At 42.7% G+C, this 18,376-nt stretch overlaps 1 protein-coding gene and 1 pseudogene across 5 annotated transcripts in view; one reads left to right on the top strand and one right to left on the bottom strand.

Annotated features, from left to right (window-relative positions):
* Nucleotides 1-7,261, top strand: part of scn4ab (sodium channel, voltage-gated, type IV, alpha, b) — a 91,888-nt gene extending 84,627 nt beyond the window's left edge. For 3 of the 5 annotated variants that reach the window (XM_039825306.1, XM_039825308.1, XM_039825305.1), the window contains 4 exons: nt 1,341-1,962; nt 2,917-3,061; nt 4,346-4,423; nt 4,900-5,223. In XM_039825306.1, the coding sequence (XP_039681240.1) occupies nt 1,341-1,962; nt 2,917-3,061; nt 4,346-4,423; nt 4,900-5,223 (1,169 nt within the window). Of the gene's footprint in view, nt 1-1,340; nt 1,963-2,916; nt 3,062-4,345; nt 4,424-4,899 lie in introns of all 5 variants that reach the window. The other 2 variants (XM_039825309.1, XM_039825307.1) reach the window with 1 other exon arrangement.
* Nucleotides 7,262-17,087: 9,826 nt separating this feature from the next.
* Nucleotides 17,088-17,714, bottom strand: LOC120575341 (annotated as a pseudogene).
* Nucleotides 17,715-18,376: the final 662 nt, after the last annotated feature.

Genomic DNA, 18,376 nt, shown 5'->3' with positions numbered 1-18,376 from the left:
TCCCCTTGATTATGTCTGATATTTTTGGCAGGGGGAAAGCAAGTGTTTGTTTCTCTTTGCATAATGAAAATGTTTTGTTTTTTGTTAGTTTTTTTGGCTTGTCTGCTGGGCTGATGTACTGATGTGTATTGATTTTGACATTTTGAATTGAATGCTGTGCTTTTTGAATTTGACATTTTGAATTGAGACATTTGAATATAGTGCTCACTGCTCATATGCCTACGTATATGTAGTTGGACAAGTTAGTAAATTACATTTGAGAAATCCCCTTGATTATGTCTGATATTTTTGCCAGGAGGACAGCACGAGTAAAGGGGGTAGTGGATGGGAGGGGGGTGGGGCTTTGAGGCATAGTGCCCAGGGGCACCACATTGTCTTAATACGGGCCTGGACAAAACTAAACAGTTTAGAAAACCAAAGAAAGAGAAAATGTACAATTTGAAGGAAAAATATATAATGTAAGTGGAAAATGTCAAATGAAGGAAAACAAAGTGTATTCTTTTATAAAATGGCCGTTGCTGTTCCTGATGTCTTGTCTTTGTATTCAAAGACCAGAAATCTCTTTATATGTCTGGAATTTTAGGAGACGAGGTATTAAATTTGATCACAGATGGAGCAAGTCTTTACATTTAGTCTGTTAATGAGAAAAATTAAGATTAGGCTAAAATAATCGTAATTATTTCTGGTCGTGGGAAAAAAACATTGATTCATGTATGTATCGCAATATTTTTTGCAAGGATTTTTAAAACCGATTGTTTACTAGAATCAATACTTTTTATTTATTTATTTTTTCCAATGATTGACCTAAATATGTTCTGTTCATACGGAACCGCCAATGGCGACTACATCATATCTGTTTCCAGGGAAACAGAGCGAAAGCAGAAAAAGCAGAAGATCCATCTTATGTTCTTCACAAATTAAATAAACGTCAGACTGACTGACTGACGTGACGTCATTCTTCTTAGAAACTATCAATTCTTAGAAATGTCTCAGGATATAATGGCTCTAGAAGTGTTTTATTCAACTTATGTTTTTGTTAAAGAAGGAAAGGAAAATCACGATACTTCATACTATCACATCTCAGTAACTTCTGGGTGGCAGTAGCTCAGTCTGTAGGGAGTTGGGTTTGGAACTTGAGGGTCACTGGTTCAAGTCCCTGTATTTTTTTTAATAAAAAGTATTAATTATTATAGAATTACAATAAATGAAAGTCACAATACAAATCCGATTGGCACCCATGTATCGGGAAAGAATCAAATCTGGACAAAAGCATATCGTCCCAGCACTAGATATATCTGGGTTTCTTCTGTGTAATACCTTCCTTCCTTCCTTGCCTTCAGGCCTGCTCCTCGCTGACATCATAGAGAAGTATTTTGTCTCGCCCACGCTCTTCCGTGTGATCCGACTGGCTCGTATCGGCCGGGTCCTTCGTCTCATCCGTGGAGCCAAGGGGATCCGGACGCTGCTGTTTGCCCTGATGATGTCACTTCCTGCACTCTTCAACATCGGCCTGCTACTCTTCCTCATCATGTTCATCTTCTCTATCTTCGGCATGTCAAACTTCGCCTACGTGCGTAAGGAGGCGATGATCGATGACATGTTTAACTTCGAGACGTTTGGGAACAGCATGATCTGTCTTTTTATGATCACCACGTCGGCCGGCTGGGATGGGCTGCTGAGCCCCATCATGAACACACCGCCAGACTGCGACCCCGACCTGGAGAACCCAGGCTCCACGGTGCGGGGTGACTGCGGCAGCCCGGGAATTGGCATCGTCTTCTTCACCACCTACATCATCATGTCCTTCCTCGTGGTGGTCAACATGTACATCGCCATCATCCTGGAGAACTTCAATGTGGCGACGGAGGAGAGCGGCGACCCGCTGTGCGAGGATGACTTTGAGATGTTTTATGAAACATGGGAGAAGTTCGACCCTGACGCTTCACAGTTCATCCAGTACAGGTGATTCCCAGACGCATTACACGGAAGGGATTACTTTCTCATTGTAACTTTATTTATGAAGACCTTTCATGAAAACCCAGAGTCTTCACAGAACTAGATTAAAACACTGATGAGAAAAACAAACGATAAAAAAGATTAAGCAACACTAAAAATTACAACAATAAGACAATAAATAAATATAATAAATACAACAACCAAATAAAATAAACACCAGGTTTAAAAAGCAACCAGTCCTCCAAACCATATTAGGTTAGCGATGATATAAAAACAATGATTTACACTTATAAACTACTAAATACTATAACATCATTCCACTTTTTTAAAAACTGGTCTTTATTTGTTTAAAAAAAAATCCTGAGAGAGCTTTCTAAGAGGCAGAGCTAGTGAGTTCCACAGTTTAAAACAGAAGTCACTCTCATCTGGGACACAGACAGCAGAGGAGGACCTGAGTGATCTGGCTGGAACAACTTTCTGTTTCTGCTTTGCTTTTTAATTAAACTAGCGATAGACAGGAAATGCAGGCAGTTTGGTTTTTAGATTTTCTGTTTTTTTTCTTGTTTCCTATCAACTGTGTTTTTGATAACCGCTGACAGTAGATTGATGCTTCATTGATGTTTCACATTGCAGTGCCAGGTGTCGTGTCGATGGCTGTTCCCTCGCCCATCTGTGTCCCTCTGGTTAAAATGCATAGTTAGCGTTAGGGTTAAGGTTTGGTTCAGGTTTAGGCGTAACAGATCTCACAGGGGAAACCGAATTTGATACTACACCGGCTCCAAAAAAATTATGAAACAACAACAATCCCAAGGAAAAGCTCAGTGTCTTGCTGTGACTCACACAATCCGCTCCGCCAAATGGTCCGCATACGTTACACTGCGATGTAGCCAAAGCATTGATCTGGGCTGATATTATCATCTGACTCTGATGTGTCTAATATGAATGTCCTGTATTCTACAGTAAACTGTCAGATTTCTGCGACACTCTGAAGGATCCTCTGAGGATTTCCAAACCAAACACAATCAAACTGATCCACATGGATTTGCCGCTGGTTCCTGGAGACAAAATCCACTGTCTGGACATCCTGCTGGCTCTCACCGCCCAGGTAACTCCACCTGGACTCAGATTATTATTACTATATACATATATATATATATATATATGTATATATGTATATATATATATATATATATATATATATATATTATATATATATATATATATATATATATTATATATATAGTATGTATATATATATATATATATATATATATATATATTGGGTTTTATGTTGTTATAAAGTATAATATTGTATATCATGTTGTGTTATTTTGTGTTAGGTTTTACCTGAGGTTGCATTTGGTTGTGTTGTATGAAATCCTTCTATATTATATGATTCTATGATCAGTGGCGGTTCTACATTGAATGACGCCCCTAGATATCCGATAGTACCTTATCATGCGTAACAGTGATGAGCTCAAAGAGGCTCGTGGTCCCCCGTTTTGACTTGCGAGACCCAGAGGTGAACTGTCCCCCCTGCCCCCATCCCCTTTTCCTTTCTCACACGGCTTCTGTGCACAAGAAGGCGGATGTCCCCCGCATTCCCGCGGGCTGCAGCGATATTCTTCTCTCTCAGCAAGCAGGGCACCTGCAGCTGCAGGGGGGCACAGATTTGCCAATTCCCCACATGGTGAAATGATAACAGAAAACTGCTTTGCGGCGCAGAGGATTTTTCTCGTCCCACCCCCCATGTGACATGAACAAATGCTGCCCGGTTTGCCTGTGCCAAAAAATGCTACTCTCTGTGACCTGTGATCTGTGATCTATGATTCTATGATATATCTGTGCAGGTGTTGGGTTTTGGGTTTATGTGAAGCTGTAATAAATCATTCTGTGTGCAGCTGTTGGGTTAAGTTTTATGTAGTCTCGCTTTGCCAGACCATCCACACGCTGCAGAGCGGAGCAGGGTCTGGCTACTCCACACAGCTTTCCAGGATCGGAGAAAAACGTGCTCTGGTTTATCGGCATTTCTTTAAACCAATCACAATCGTCATGGGCGGCACTAATCTCTGCACGGAGCCGCTATAAAATAGTTGTGTGAGAGAAAACTCAGATAGTCTAGCTAGCTGTCTGGATTTACCCTGCAGAGATCTGAGGAGCAGTTAACCATAGTCCTCACAAATCCACCAGAGTTTAAAATTCCAACACAAAGAAAGCGGAAGGAAACGGACATACATGCATCCAGCGGAATTTCCTGCAGCACCAGAGCAATCCCAGAAGTGGAACGTCAAGAAAATAGACTAAGTTTTATGTTACGTATTAAATCTTTCTACGTGCAGCTCTTGGGTTGGGTTTTATGTGATGTTGTAATAAATCATTCTGTGTGCAGGTGTTAGGTGATGCCGGTGGAATGGATGCTCTTAAAGCAAGCATGGAGGAGAAGTTCATGGCCAACAACCCCTCCAAGGTTTCACTCCGTTACATCATACAACAAAATAAGGAATCAGCATACATAAAACAAACATAACAGTAGCATGGAAACAGACTATAGAAGAAAGGAAGAGAAAGAAATGAATACATCGCAAAAATATAGAAATGTAAATGTAGAAAAACTCTGTATATATGAGCCTATAGATATATATATAAAAAAAACAGCCATGTAAACAATCAGAACAGTTCATCCATCAATTTGTATGTTTTCCTTTTCCAGGAAATTATGAAAGTGTTGCAAATATTTCAAACCCTGTCAAGCTACTTTTGTAAAAATAACTTATCTTTTTCAGTGCCAGATAGAAAGTAGAGATTTTTTATCATTCGGGAGCACAAAAAGACAGAGTGGATATTTAGGATCCATTACTTAGGTTGTCAAATTCTAAAAGACACTGATATTGTTTATAATGTTTTTTAGTAAACTGATGTCTAGATGATTGTTGTTCCCTGCAGGTGTCGTATGAACCAATCAGCAGCACTCTGCGGAGGAAACAGGAAGATGTGGCGGCGTCAGTGATCCAGAGAGCCTACAGGAAACACCTGCTGCAGAGGACGCTCAAACTGGCGTCCTACAAATACAGAGCGAAGACGGACGGACGGGGAGAGGCGCCGCCCGAGACCGAAGGACTGCTCTGCCAGCGAATCAGCCGGCTGTATGGAGACGAGCCGGGGCCCCGCCCGGTGGCGCTTCAGAGAGAGTTCATCCTCCACGCTGCTCCTCCGCTCAATGGCACCAACTTCCTCCGAGATGAGAACCTGAGGGAGTCAGTCGTCTGATGACGTGTCATCCTGTTTTCCTCCAGTGTGTGTCGGAGGACGATTCCGATTCAGACGGACAGAGAGACAGATCGCAGCAGAGATGACTCCAGGTCCAGTTTGCCGAGCGAACGCCACAGATCTCAAGCTTCGCTGACTCTGAAAGTCTGCTGCAAGTTCTCTGAAACTGTGTTGGCTGATTCTGTGCTCTTTGGACATGGAAATGTTCATTGCTGCATTTTCATTTTCTGTCTGCGCTGATGTTTTAATCTTCTAACAGAGTTCAGGCTCGCTGACACCCTGAACATGATCAGTGGGATTCTACTTGTCCATGTTATTAGTAACACTTATATAACACTTATTGATTTCATATATAATGACTCTACTCTGTTAGTCCCAGACCAGGTGATTGTTACCTCTTCCCAGGTGTTCATTAGTAGATCTTTCTTTAATCCACCTTCTACAACCACTAAAGTGTTTTTGATTTGAGATCACGTGACGCTGTTCAGTGATAAGCTCCGGCAATAATTAAACTCTTTATTCAAACAGTCTGTCACAACCTTCAGATATATTCTCTATTTCTGATTTGTTTTCCGGTCACCTGTTCCCACTTCTCCCATCAGCAGTTTCATACTGGACTGTGGTGATTTACTCTCTAATCTGCAGACATCTGTTCTGCCCGTCTATCTGACATTTTTCCTCAGTCTGGCCCCTTTCATCTGTCTTCCTGGTTTGGACTTTTGTCTCTTTTTAGGTGACAGTTAAACGTGAACATTTCCTTCTCCTGTCTGTCTTTGATCGTGCATCAGGTTTCTCTACTGAGACCTTACGCAGAAACGTGTGTTTCTCTCTGCGTACAGATTGTGTTTGCTGCTCTGGTTTGTGGAACGATGTTTGTTTCCTGCAGACATACGACACTGAGAAGATCTTTAGTAGTGATTGACAGAGCAGCCAGCCAATGACAGCGCAGAGTCTAAAAGCATTAATGAGACCTGGTTAAAGATAACTTTTGAAGACTCAAATAGACTTTAGGACGACTGTTTTAGTGACGGAGCAGAACATCATCAAGCGTTTTCCGACCTCATCAACAACCCCACTCCAAACCCTCCCATGATATGGGTGGTTTGTTCTCCCCCTCTAATCCAACCCACAGGAGCATTTCAGGAGTATTTCCTGCCACCACTACAGGGCGCTAAGCCCTGTAGTGGTGGCAGGAAATACGTCCTCATATCTAAACCAGAGAAGGTAACGGTGGCAGTTTTAAACACATGGTTAACGTTGTGAAACGCTCCCAGTTTGGTTAGGTTTAGACACCAATACTACTGAGGTAAGTTGATAAAAAGATGGAGGTTTGGGTTCAAATCAGATGTTCCTGAAGGTGACCACGTGACGCAGAAAGTGACGTATCTTTTCTTTGCAAATGGTCTTGATGACATTTACTCAGTACTGACTACATGGGTTAGGGTTAAAGGATTATGATCATACATATTATAATATCATGAATATGGTGATACAGGGTGTCAGAGTCTGTCAGCGTACGACTCTGTCCTCGGATCAAAACTCAGAAAAAAGAGGATCAAAAACAGAAAGAAGAGGAGTCCTTCAGGACAGACAGGAAGAAGAATATCGAACATAATAAAGTTACAGTTTATATGAAAGAATGAGAAGATATGGACGATGTTATTATATTCTGTTTTAAAGATACAATATGTAACATTTCTGCATTAAAATGTCTAAAAGCGACCATACCTATATTATATATTTTTATGAGTTGTGTTACACTATCCCAAATGTTTTCATCAAATGTCAAACTCAGAGAAATCTGTTATTTTATTTTCAGACACAGAGCGTTTCGTTTAGTCGCCGTGTCAGTGGTGTCTTATAACAATTTACCCTCTAGTTACTCCTAACTTCCGTCAAAACACGGCACCCAGATGATATGTTCAGGAGTAATTGTAAATCATACGGTGTCACAGAAAAAAATACTCATAACCATAATACTGCTTTTTTTGCCACGCAGCATCATTTTGTGATTGATTGCCACTTTGCAACACAGTAATACAACAGAGACCTTATTTATTGATACAAATCAATATCGATCCAGCTTAGGGCCCTATCTTGCACTCAGCGCAATTGCCTTTGTACACCGACGCATGTATCATTCCTATTTTGCACCCGACGCACAGCGGACTTTTCCCTCCACAGACGCACGTCGGTAAATTAGGGAATGTATTTGCGCTCCAGGGGGCGGTTCAGCGAAAAGAGGAGGCGTGTTCCGGCGCAAACGTTACGTGGTCCTATTTTGCAGTTTCAGAAAACAATTCCGCCACTGACCAGGAAAAACCTGGTCTAAAGTCAGTGGCGCTAGTCTAAAGTCAGTAGCGCGTTATTCAGATGCTATTTTAGGGACGAATGCTTGGCCATAATGTAGTGTTGTTACGCACGCAGCACATTTCTCTCATCTACAGCAGTTCCCATTTTTGAAAATCATACATAATTACAAAGAAAAATATTACTGAAAATGCGCTTCATGTGTTTGGATAGATCAGGAGGCACTTTACAGTACAATCCTCAAAAAGTCGCAGCATTCTTTGTGGCTTGTTGTGTTTTACACAACATTTCCATGAATCATGGATATGTTGATGACATAAATGAGGAAATATTAGAGGACTTAAGGAGACGTGATGTTGAACTACGGTGGGATTGGACACTCCGGCGGAATCTGCTCCGGGAGTAATGCACGATGTGCTCCTGAAGGAGCGGGTGGACGGAGATGGAGTGGGGGGAGGAGGAAGGGGCATAACAGGTGCAGGTGGTGCGTTTGGAGGCCCACGCTCCATGGCTGCAGCAATCCTCTCCAGACTTGAGGAGATGCGCCTGAGAGGCCGCAGCAACATCACCACCCGGCTAGGACGGTCATTTATTACTTTGCCACATCCCGGACAGCTCCCGCTGGCGTGCGCCAGGCAAATCCGCCGTCATAATAGCAGTCCGCCATGGAACAAGCGCACCTGCTCTTAAAGGGAACGAGAGCCACACCTAGCTACTTCAGACCAACCCATTTTAGATTTGCGTCAGGCGCAAGAGTCATTCATCCCGCCGGTATAATAGCAACAGTGCCAGAGATCCGCCCACAAAGCTACTTGCGTTTGGCGTTTCATACTTGCGTTTCAGATCGTTAAAATAGGGCCCTTAATGTTACTACAATGAGCTGGTTAACAAGTAGCTAACGTTAATGCTAAAGCATGGTGGCTAACATTATAGGTTTACAACATCGTTCAACATGCTCATAAAGTTATTTTTAGTATGATTGTTTTGACCACGGTAAACACCACTGGTCTAACCCACGAATGAGTTCACCAGTAACGTTAACATTAGCTGTATAGATAGACGACTAATCTAATGCTAATTTAGCCAGCTAGTTAGCACACCCCGGTCTGTCTGCCTCACTCCCCCGGCGCAGAGACTCAGTCGGGACATATAACTGGCTAGTTACCGTTAGCCCCCAGTCAGCTAGAAGCCAGCCACTTTCATTACAGCAAGCCCCCCGGCCAGCACTTAACTCCACTTAACAGCAGTTTAATGAAGCTTCATCTCCGTTAGCGCTACCGATGTCCGTGCCCAAAATCTCCTCCCTGCTGTATTTCTCCCCCCTTCGCGTTTAGCTGTCTTTACGGTTAGCTAAATTAACCCGACAAAGGTGGGTTAAGCACCAAAACGAAAAGTTAAGATTACAGAAAAGTGAAGTGGAGATCATTCTGCAGCTGGGAGATGTTCTGCTGCTGCACAATGGCCATCCACCGTCCTCGCCGTCCGCGCCGGAGATTCCCCCGGCAATTCCCACCCACACCCATCTCTCAGCCTCGATGAGTAGCTAGCTAGCATTACAGCAAACCCCGTCCACCCTGCTGTTGAAACCATCCAAAAGGTGACATTGATATGTGAAATATTTTGTGTTTTAGCTGCTAGCTAATGTTAGCTTGCTGGTGTGGTATCTAGCCCTATAAATTTAAAGTTTGCATAAAGCTCAAATAAGCTTAGTCCTCATGAGAAAGTATAGCAGTGCAGTGGTTTAATGATTAAACTCTCAGTGGCGTGATTTCGCTGGGATGTTCGATAGGAGGTCCAGGGTTGGATGCTGAGGGGTTAACAAACTATAATGTATGGCCGGGGAGCCCCCCAGGAGGACACTAACCCCTGCTATGTCAACTTACATGATCCTATGTTATCTAACATGTTACCTAAACATACCCAATATAAGCTATGGTTTTTAGAGCAAGAGGAGAGTATGTTCATTGGCTTTGTACTCTCCGGGTTCTGCAGGACTCGTTATTGATGCTGAAAACTTGATGTAATAAAACCTTTATGATCAAGTACAGTGTCAAGCGAATTTCCTCCTCCACACATCTTCACATCATCGCAACTCAAGATACAACACTGGCTCACTAGCTAACTGGTCAGCTAACAATAAAAATCAAATCAAGAAAAACTTAATTATGTTGGGGGAAACTGCAGCTATTTTATTAGAATAAAATGAATAAACGTTACTACACGTAACATGAATGACCTTGAATGGGTAAACTCGTCCGTGAACAGATGCATTCTAACCAGCGAAGGTGTTTAACACTAAAAACTACAACTCCCATAATTCCACGCAACTTCCCAACATCATCAAAAGTCCGTGATTACCATCCATTGTTTTGATTGAGAAACCCCTAGCGGCAGAAAGTTACATATTGTTGGTTTAAAACCTTTTAGAATTGACATCTCTGTTCTTTACGCTGCAGATTGAAAGATGATATCAACAAAAAGCAGAGATTTCATCAATAGATTAATTTCTCTTTATTTGATTATTTATTTATTGATATTTGATTAACTAACAAGGAACTAACAGCTGAATGCTGCGATCATAACTGACTGATATGATTCAGTTATCTATGCCGTTAACTGGAGGATCAGTCAGCGTTGTAGCTCGTCTGCAGCTTAATCAACGAAAAATGAACATCATCAGCAAAGAGTTGCAGCGGCGAGGAACCAGACAGGTTTCTACGATGCTGTTCGCTGTCACTCACTGATGCAAGTTGTATGTCAAGACTGATTGATATCTTCCCGATACTCTTGTTAGCTTTGTTGCACCTTTTAGGGTGGGACAAATTACTTTTTTTCATTCTTATTGGTAGAAAAGATTTGTGACCTGATAAATTCCCATTTAAGCTTTGGCCAACTTCAAGCTGAGCAGAGTTTAATCAGCCGAAAGAACTGAAACCTCTAAACCTAAATCAGCTGTGTGGGGGTTCAGAGGCTTTAAAGCAAGCTGCCAAATGTTGCTGTGATACACAACGCTGTATTTATAACATTAAGAACTTTATTTATTTATTATATAATTATTGACATGTAAAAGCAGGAGGCGGGAAGCATTGGCAACATCCTCCTTTCTGTCTTTCTCTTTCATAAAAGGTAAAAACATTTAAAGTTGCATTGTTGAAACATGGTGCTTGGTAATCTTTTCTTTAAACATGCTCAGAGAAACAGTTTCAGTTGTTTCTCTGTGTTTCTGTCCATTAGACTATAAAGAGAAGGAATCAAACCTGTCACCTCTTTAAACTGGCTATTATTTTCTCTTAGTGTGACAAAAGATAAAAATGATTAATAATAATAATACATTTTATTTGTCAGCACCTTTCAAGACACCCAAGGACACCTTACAAAACATTTATGAAAATGTTAATAAAAACATTAATAAAAGCATGACTAAATGTATCAAAAGTAAAATCCAGGTGGCTTGTTAAAAACATTGTGGAAGTCCTGCTAATCTGAACAGATGTTTCAGCTCGTGATTTGAATCCTAATAAAGTATCGCGTTTTTTACAGGTTTCTAACTGAGCAGCATCTTCATATAAGTTATTCTTTCTTCCTCCGTCACCAGTTCAGATTTATGAAACGATCAGATCCAGATGTGTCTGTGGGTGACCTTTATTACAACCCTCTTCAGTTTATTTTCAGCCTTTTCAAGCTTTGTAATGATCTGGTTCACCAGGAGATGGCAGCAAAATTAAGACTTTACACTCCAGATGATGTTAAAGAGTTGGACAGAAAGACTTCTGGTCTGAATGGTTTCTGGTCTGAAAGGTTTCTGGACTGAAAGGTTTCTGGTCTGAATGGTTTCTGGTCTGAAAGGTTTCTGGTCTGAATGGTTTCTGGTCTGAATGGTTTCTGGACTGAATGGTTTCTGGTCTGAAAGGTTTCTGGTCTGAAGGGTTTCTGGACTGAAGGGTTTCTTGTTGAGGGCTTTAAAGCCATGTTTCCACTTGATAAAACCTGTCTGAAACACAGTTTGGATAATTTAAACTCACTTTGACATTATCTCTGCAGACTTCCTGCAGGTGAACATGTTTACTGGGAGACTGAGAGAGATTTGGACTCATTTTACAGCTGTAATATAACAATATGTCATTAATGACTTCCTGAGGCTCGGTACGAAGTGACAGAAGTCTTCTTCAGTGGGAACTCCAGCTCTGGTTGGGATGTGATGTTAGATACCAAGTTAAAGCCGAAGATGGGAGAAATTAAATCAACTCTAATTAAACAGAAATGAATAAAAGAGTGGATGAAAAGTGTCCAATTATGTAATATAAAACGAAGACTTTCTCTGTTTTTTGGATTCTTCGTTCAACACATTCTTCGTCAAGACCTTAAAGTAACAAGTTCTGAGTATTTCATATACAAAAGATCATTTTGAGGATGTAGAAGTTTCTTTCTTTCTTTACGTTGATCTTTTAGATTTCTTTATTATTTAATGTATTTTTGGATGAAGTATATAGTTTTAGTTGTAATCTGTGCAGGAATCTGTGTTAAAATATCAACAGTTATTTCATCTTTTGTCACTTTAAAGAATCAACTTGGAGACAAAGTTTCCGCCTGCTGATTTATGGATATTAAATATTTGAGGATGATGAATGAAGACAAAGTGAATAAAGCTTCAAACTCTCCTGAAATATGTCTGCTGTTCTTCAGACACGCCTTCAAACATGTACGCTTTTACCTATACATCTTTACACAGACTAATACACGTTTACACCTTTAAACCTTTAAACTAGAGGGTGACCCATCGCATACCGATCCCATGAAAATACTCCCGTCACATCCCGATCACGGGACTGCCCCCCCAAAAAAATCCTGTCCTGCAAAATCCCAAGAGAAAGACTCCCGAATCCCGTCCCGCTTCCGTTTCATTCCCTATGTTGTCTAAAGTTATCTGACTCTGTGTGTGTGTTTGTGTACAGCTGCAGCGATGGCCGAGGGAGCGAGAGCAGCTCCTCTGCTGTGCTGATGTTGTTGTGTGAATGCAGCGCTGCAGAGCCGTGTGTCTCTCACTGCTGGGGGGGGTTAGGTAGTGACAATTTATCGAGACTGCCGCGGGTCACGGTATTCAACAAGCGTATTGGGAGTTGTAAGTGGTTCTCTTTTCTAAAATGAAATGCCTCGCAATCTTTGGGCGCACTCACTGCATTGCAGCGTAATTTCTTAATTTAATCTCCGGCTCCGTCCTGCTCCCGCACGCTCCCGTTGATTTCTATGCTTGATCCGTCCCGAACACGTTACCGACAGTGAAATTGAATCCCGTACTGCGGCACTCCCGCTACTTTAAACCTATACACATGTAGTAGCATGGTGACCCAACGGTTAGCACTCTGGCCTCTAGCTAGAAGTTACCGGGTTCAAATCCAGGTTGTCCCGGGCCTTTCCTCATGTAGTTTGCATGTCTTCCCATTTCTGTGTTTAGTTTGCATTTTCTCCCCATGTATACATGTAGTTTGCATGTTATCCCTGTGTCTGTGTGTAGTTTGCATGTTCTCCCCGTGTCTGCGTGTAGTTTGTATGTTCTCCTCGTGTCTGCGTGTAGTCTGCATGTTCTCCCCGTGTCTGCGTGTAGTCTGCATGTTCTCCCCGTGTCTGTGTGTAGTCTGCATGTTCTTCCCGTGTCTACGTGTAGTCTGCATGTGTAGCAAACCCCCAGCCAGACAATGGTGAAGCGTACTGATGTTTCCAAAAGTCTTTATTTACGTTCAGCCGTCAGCCTTGTTCTGAAAACAAATATACCTTCCTTTTTTTCATGAAACACCGTAAGAGCTACAGGACAGATAAATAACATAAAATTAGCTCTTACAAATATAAACATTACCCGAAGGCCACATTAACCGTACCTATGACCATTCATAAAACATTTCCGTGACGTTACCTCTGTCAGTATTCACAATGCCGAAAAGCTAATGTTAGCATGACTTCGTATAACAAAGTGATAACAACGAATTTAAACACTTCACAGTGGAATAGATTAAACTCCATATTACTGCACATGAACATTTAACAAATCAAACACACAATACCTTGATCCCGTTCCAGCTAGGTGCTTAATTATCCCCTTTATAGAGCTTTATGATTTCAGAGCTACGTGTGTTTTCCTCCTTACTTCCATGCGTGTGTCTTACAAACTAGTCTCCCCCTCCCCCTTTAGATGCAAGATTAACGTTCCGCTAGGAGGCGCCAAAATAAAGGACTCATAATATGAAAAGAGGAAGCTAATAAAATAAAGCTCTGAAGTTGTTACCTTATTCATACACCTTCCTTAGAGTCAGTTACACTCCCACCAATCATGAGTTAATAATATAATGGTACTGTAATGGCAAAAATTACATTTAAGCATAATTCCTTGTATTTTTATGTTTTATTTCTACTTTAATTCTCTCACAAATGCTGAAAGAGTTTCTCATTCCCACATGCAGATTCTAACCTTGTGAGACATCCAGTCTGAACATAATGTAAGCACTTTTGCCTGAACAGATAGGGGCTACAAGGTCATCTCTAGTTTTCCCATGCCAGTTAAGATGTAACTGGGGGGTGAAAGTCGTACCGGGAGGAGGAGGCGAAATGGCTCCAAGATGTCTCTTGTATTTCTCTGATTGTCTTCATGTGTATCAGATTGCATGTAAAAATTATAGCGTCATAATAAGCCAAGTGCGTGTGTCACTCTGAAGATGCATAAAAGCCTGGTGTTCTGTTCACTCATTTGAGAAACTGACTCCACACTGGGCTGCGGCCTTTTGTGAAATCATGTTGCTCCTATATTTGCAAATATATCTTTTTTAATAAAATACAAAAACCCAACTTGGTTTTAGTCTCAGTCTGTCTTATTTGATTCAATTTACTAAACTCTGAAAACTCTTCCCCCTGCTGCAAAGGAAACTTCCACTACAGAATGGCGACGAGGACGGGAATCATGTGCAGGGCTCAGATAAAAGAGACTCTGTGGTTGACTGAGGACTCACGATCCGAGATCCAACGATCTTCGCCTCTACCTCGCCCAAAAAGCATTCAGAGAGAGAGGATCAGAAACCACGGAGGACTCTACTGACCCAACACTGATCTATTAAGACGGAAGCAATTCCACGCAGCAGGGTAAGATCAAACTCTAATTTAAATTGAATTAAGAGTAATTTGAATTGGCTGTAGTAAACTTCCAGAAACAAAAACTGACACTCAGACTGTCTTATTTGTTTCATTATACTAAACTCTGAAAACTCTTCCCCCTGCTGCAAAGGAAACTTCCACCACAGTACACAGTCTGTATTAGGCACGAATGATTTTAACTGAGAATTACCTTCCCTAAGCCTAAAACCTTTATGACTATGTAACACTATGGGCAGAGGGAGCAGATTTAGCTAGTCTCCAGGAACAGGACAAGCTTCTGGACAGGGCGCTCAACTTCTGATACTTTGTGGAGACGCTCCACTTTCTTGCCAAGCTTCCTGTCGCCAAGTCGGATCTTAACTCTCCGTACAAGTCCGTCTTTGTTGGTAGTGACTTCTGCAACTCTACCCAGTCTCCACTCGTTCCTATGCACGTCATCTCCTTTCATGATTACAATATCTCCAACTTGTAGGTTTCTTCTTGGAGCGTGCCAGCGTTGTCTGAGAGCAATGTTGGCAAGGTATTCCTTTCGCCAGCGACTCCAAAACTGTTCTGCGAGGTATTGAACATGTCTCCATCTTTTCTTACCATACACATCTTCTCTGACGAATTCACCTGGGGGAGGTAAGGCCTGGACAGATTTCATTGTCAGAAGATGATTAGGGGTGAGTGGTTCAAGGCTATGGGGGTCACTGAGGTTGTCAACAGTCAGAGGACGACTGTTGACTATAGCCATAGCTTCATAGAAGAAGGCCCGTAGCGAAGCATCATTCAGTCTACCAGAAGAAAGGGCAAGTGTAGACCTTAGACTGCTTCTCACTGTCCTAATTTGTCTTTCCCACACCCCTCCTGCGTGGTTGGAATGGGGTGCGTTCATGCTGAAGTCGCACTGCTTCTCGGCAAGAAATACAGCCAGACGGTCTGCATCCACTTCCTTTAGAGCTTCTCTGAGTTCGTTTTTAGCTCCAACAAAATTGCTTCCTTGATCAGACTTGATCTGACGAACGGCACCAAGTATGGCGATGAAACATCGAAGGCCATTGATGAGGGCATTTGTCGACATGTTTTCAAGCATCTCAATATGAATGGCACGGGAGCTAAGACAAGTGAAAAGAAGGCCGTATCTCTTGTTCTCCTTTCTTCCTTGTTTTGTAAGGAATGGCCCGAAGCAGTCCATGCCACAGAAGGTGAAGGGGGGTGAAGGTTCCAACCGTTCAGGGGGTAGGTCGGCCATCTTTTGCTCTTCCATAGGTTTGCGCTTCCGTCTACAGGTGACGCATTGACAAATGTAGGATGCTACTGTCCGGTTGATTCCTGGAATCCAATAGCCGCTGCGCCTGATTTCATTAATGTAAGACCCTTACCTTGATGTTTCATCCTTTCGTGGTGATAAGCAATAATCATCCTTGTGATGTGATGATCTTTGGGGATGATTGCAGGGTGCTTGATGAAGTTGGGAAGAGAGGAGTTGCACAGCCTCCCTCCCACCCTGAGGAGTCCATCGTCGTGGAGAAAAGCGTCAAGAGTATGTAATGGATTGTGAGGTGGTAGGGGGATCCCTTTGCTCAGCAGCTTTAACTCTTCTTGATACACATTTTTCTGCAGATCTTTGATTAGGAAATGTTCTGCCTCTTCTCGTTCTGTTACAGTGGTGAGACTGTTTGATCTGTTCTTGCTTATGCACCTGAGAAGGCGTGCAACCGCTCGCGTAGCCAGTGACCAAGACGAGAACTTGGACAAGCGATCAATGAGGCTCACATGTTCTGTGGTTTTTGTACTGAGTGCTAGAACACTCCTGACCTCTGGATCTCCGACTGTTAACTCTGGTACTTCATCTGTTGCCAGCCTTATCTCCTGGTCCCATAAGAACTTGGGCCCAGTGAGCCAGGTAGAAGTCAAAAGCTCACTGGCAGTCAAGCCCCGAGAAGCGTGGTCAGCAGGATTCTCATTGGTTGGGACATATCGCCACTGTTGTGGGGCTGAGCTGAATCTTCTGAACGTGGTTAGCCACAAACGTGTGGAATCGTCGTGCTTCGTTTCTTATATATCCCAAGACAACTTTAGAGTCAGTCCAGAAGAACTCCTCGGCGTCAATACATCCCAATTCCTCCTTGAGCATGTTGCTTATCTTTACAGAAATAACTGCAGCTGTCAATTCTAATCTTGGGATGGTTGTCACCTTGGTTGGGGAGACACGTGATTTTCCTACAACTAAGGCACAGTGAATGTCTCCCTCCTCGTTTTGGAGTCGCAGGTATGAACACTGACCGTAACCCTTCATATTGGTATCAGAGAAGTGATGCAGCTCTGTCTTTGAGACCCTTCCAAATCCAGCAGGTGAGTAAGTACAGGAAATAGTGACATTATCTAAATGGGCTAGATCACTTCTCCACTGTTCCCATTTTGGGTGAAGCTCGTCAGTGAGAGGATCGTCCCAGCCTGCACATCTCCTGAAGAATGATCTTCGCTTTGAGGACGACTGGCGCTACAAACCCAAGAGGATCGTACAGAGAAGCCACTGTAGATAAAATGCCGCTTCGTGTTGCAGGCTGTTCCTTGAGGCTGACGTTGAGCCTGAAGCGGTCAGACTCCACATCCCATTGAATACCGAGAGCTCTCTCAAGTGGCAAATCATCAAACACGAGGTCCATATCCTTCACGTTGGTTGCTCGTTCGGAGGGTGGTATACTCTCTAGTACATCTCTGTCATTAGACACAAACTTATGTAGTCAAAGCCCACCCATGGCGCAGAATTCGCGAGCTTCCCTAGCTAGCTGAATAGCATCTTCAGTGTTCTCAACACTTATGAGCCCGTCGTCTACATAAAAGTCCCTCATAACAAATCGTGAGCCTTGAGTGTAGATGTCGCGATTCTCCTTAGCTAGATGTTTCAGCCCATAGTTTGCACATCCCGGAGAGGAAGCTGCACCGAACAGATGCACTTTCATACGAAACTCGCTGGGCGGCGAGTTCAAGTCTCCTTGCTTCCACCAAAGAAAGTCCAGGTAGTTGCGATCAGCTTCGTTTCTGTGTCTAGTTTGCATGTTCTCCCCGTGTCTGTGTGTAGTTTGCATGTTCTCCATTGTCTGTGTGTAGTCTGCATGTTATCCCCATGTCTGCGTGAAGTTTGCATGTTCTCCATGTGTCTGTGTGTAGCCTGCATGTTCTCCCCATGTCTACGTATAGTCTGCATGTTCTTCCCTTGTCAGCGTGTAGTCTGCATGTTCTCCATGTGTCTGTGTGTAGTTTGCATGTTCTCCTCATGTCTGCGTGTAGTTTGCATGTTCTCCCCATGTCTGTGTGTAGTTTGGATGTTCTCCTCATGTCTGCATGTGTAGTTTCAAATTCTTCCTGTGTGTAGTTTGCATGTTCTCCCCTGTGTCTGTGTGTGTAGTCTGCATGTTCTCCCCATGTCTGTGTGTAGTCTGCATGTTCTCCCTGTGTCTGCGTAGTAGTTCCTCCTGTGTCTGTGTGGTGTGCATGTTCTCCACGTGTCTGTGTGTAGTTTGCATGTTCTCCCCGTGTCTGCGTGTAGTTTGCATGTTCTCCCCGTGTCTGTGTGTAGTTTGCATGTTCTCCCGTGTCTGTGTGTAGTTTGCATGTTCTCCTGTCTACCTGTAGCCTCATGTTCTCCTGTGTTCGCTGTAGTTTGCATGTTCTCCCTGTGTCTGCGTGTAGTCTGCATGTTCTCCCCGTGTCTGTGTAG

This window comes from Perca fluviatilis, chromosome 15 (assembly GCF_010015445.1).
Source record: "Perca fluviatilis chromosome 15, GENO_Pfluv_1.0, whole genome shotgun sequence".
Taxonomy (NCBI): domain Eukaryota; kingdom Metazoa; phylum Chordata; class Actinopteri; order Perciformes; family Percidae; genus Perca; species Perca fluviatilis.
Note: the sequence above shows the minus strand (reverse complement) of the source record. Positions and strands in the feature narration are given on the sequence as shown.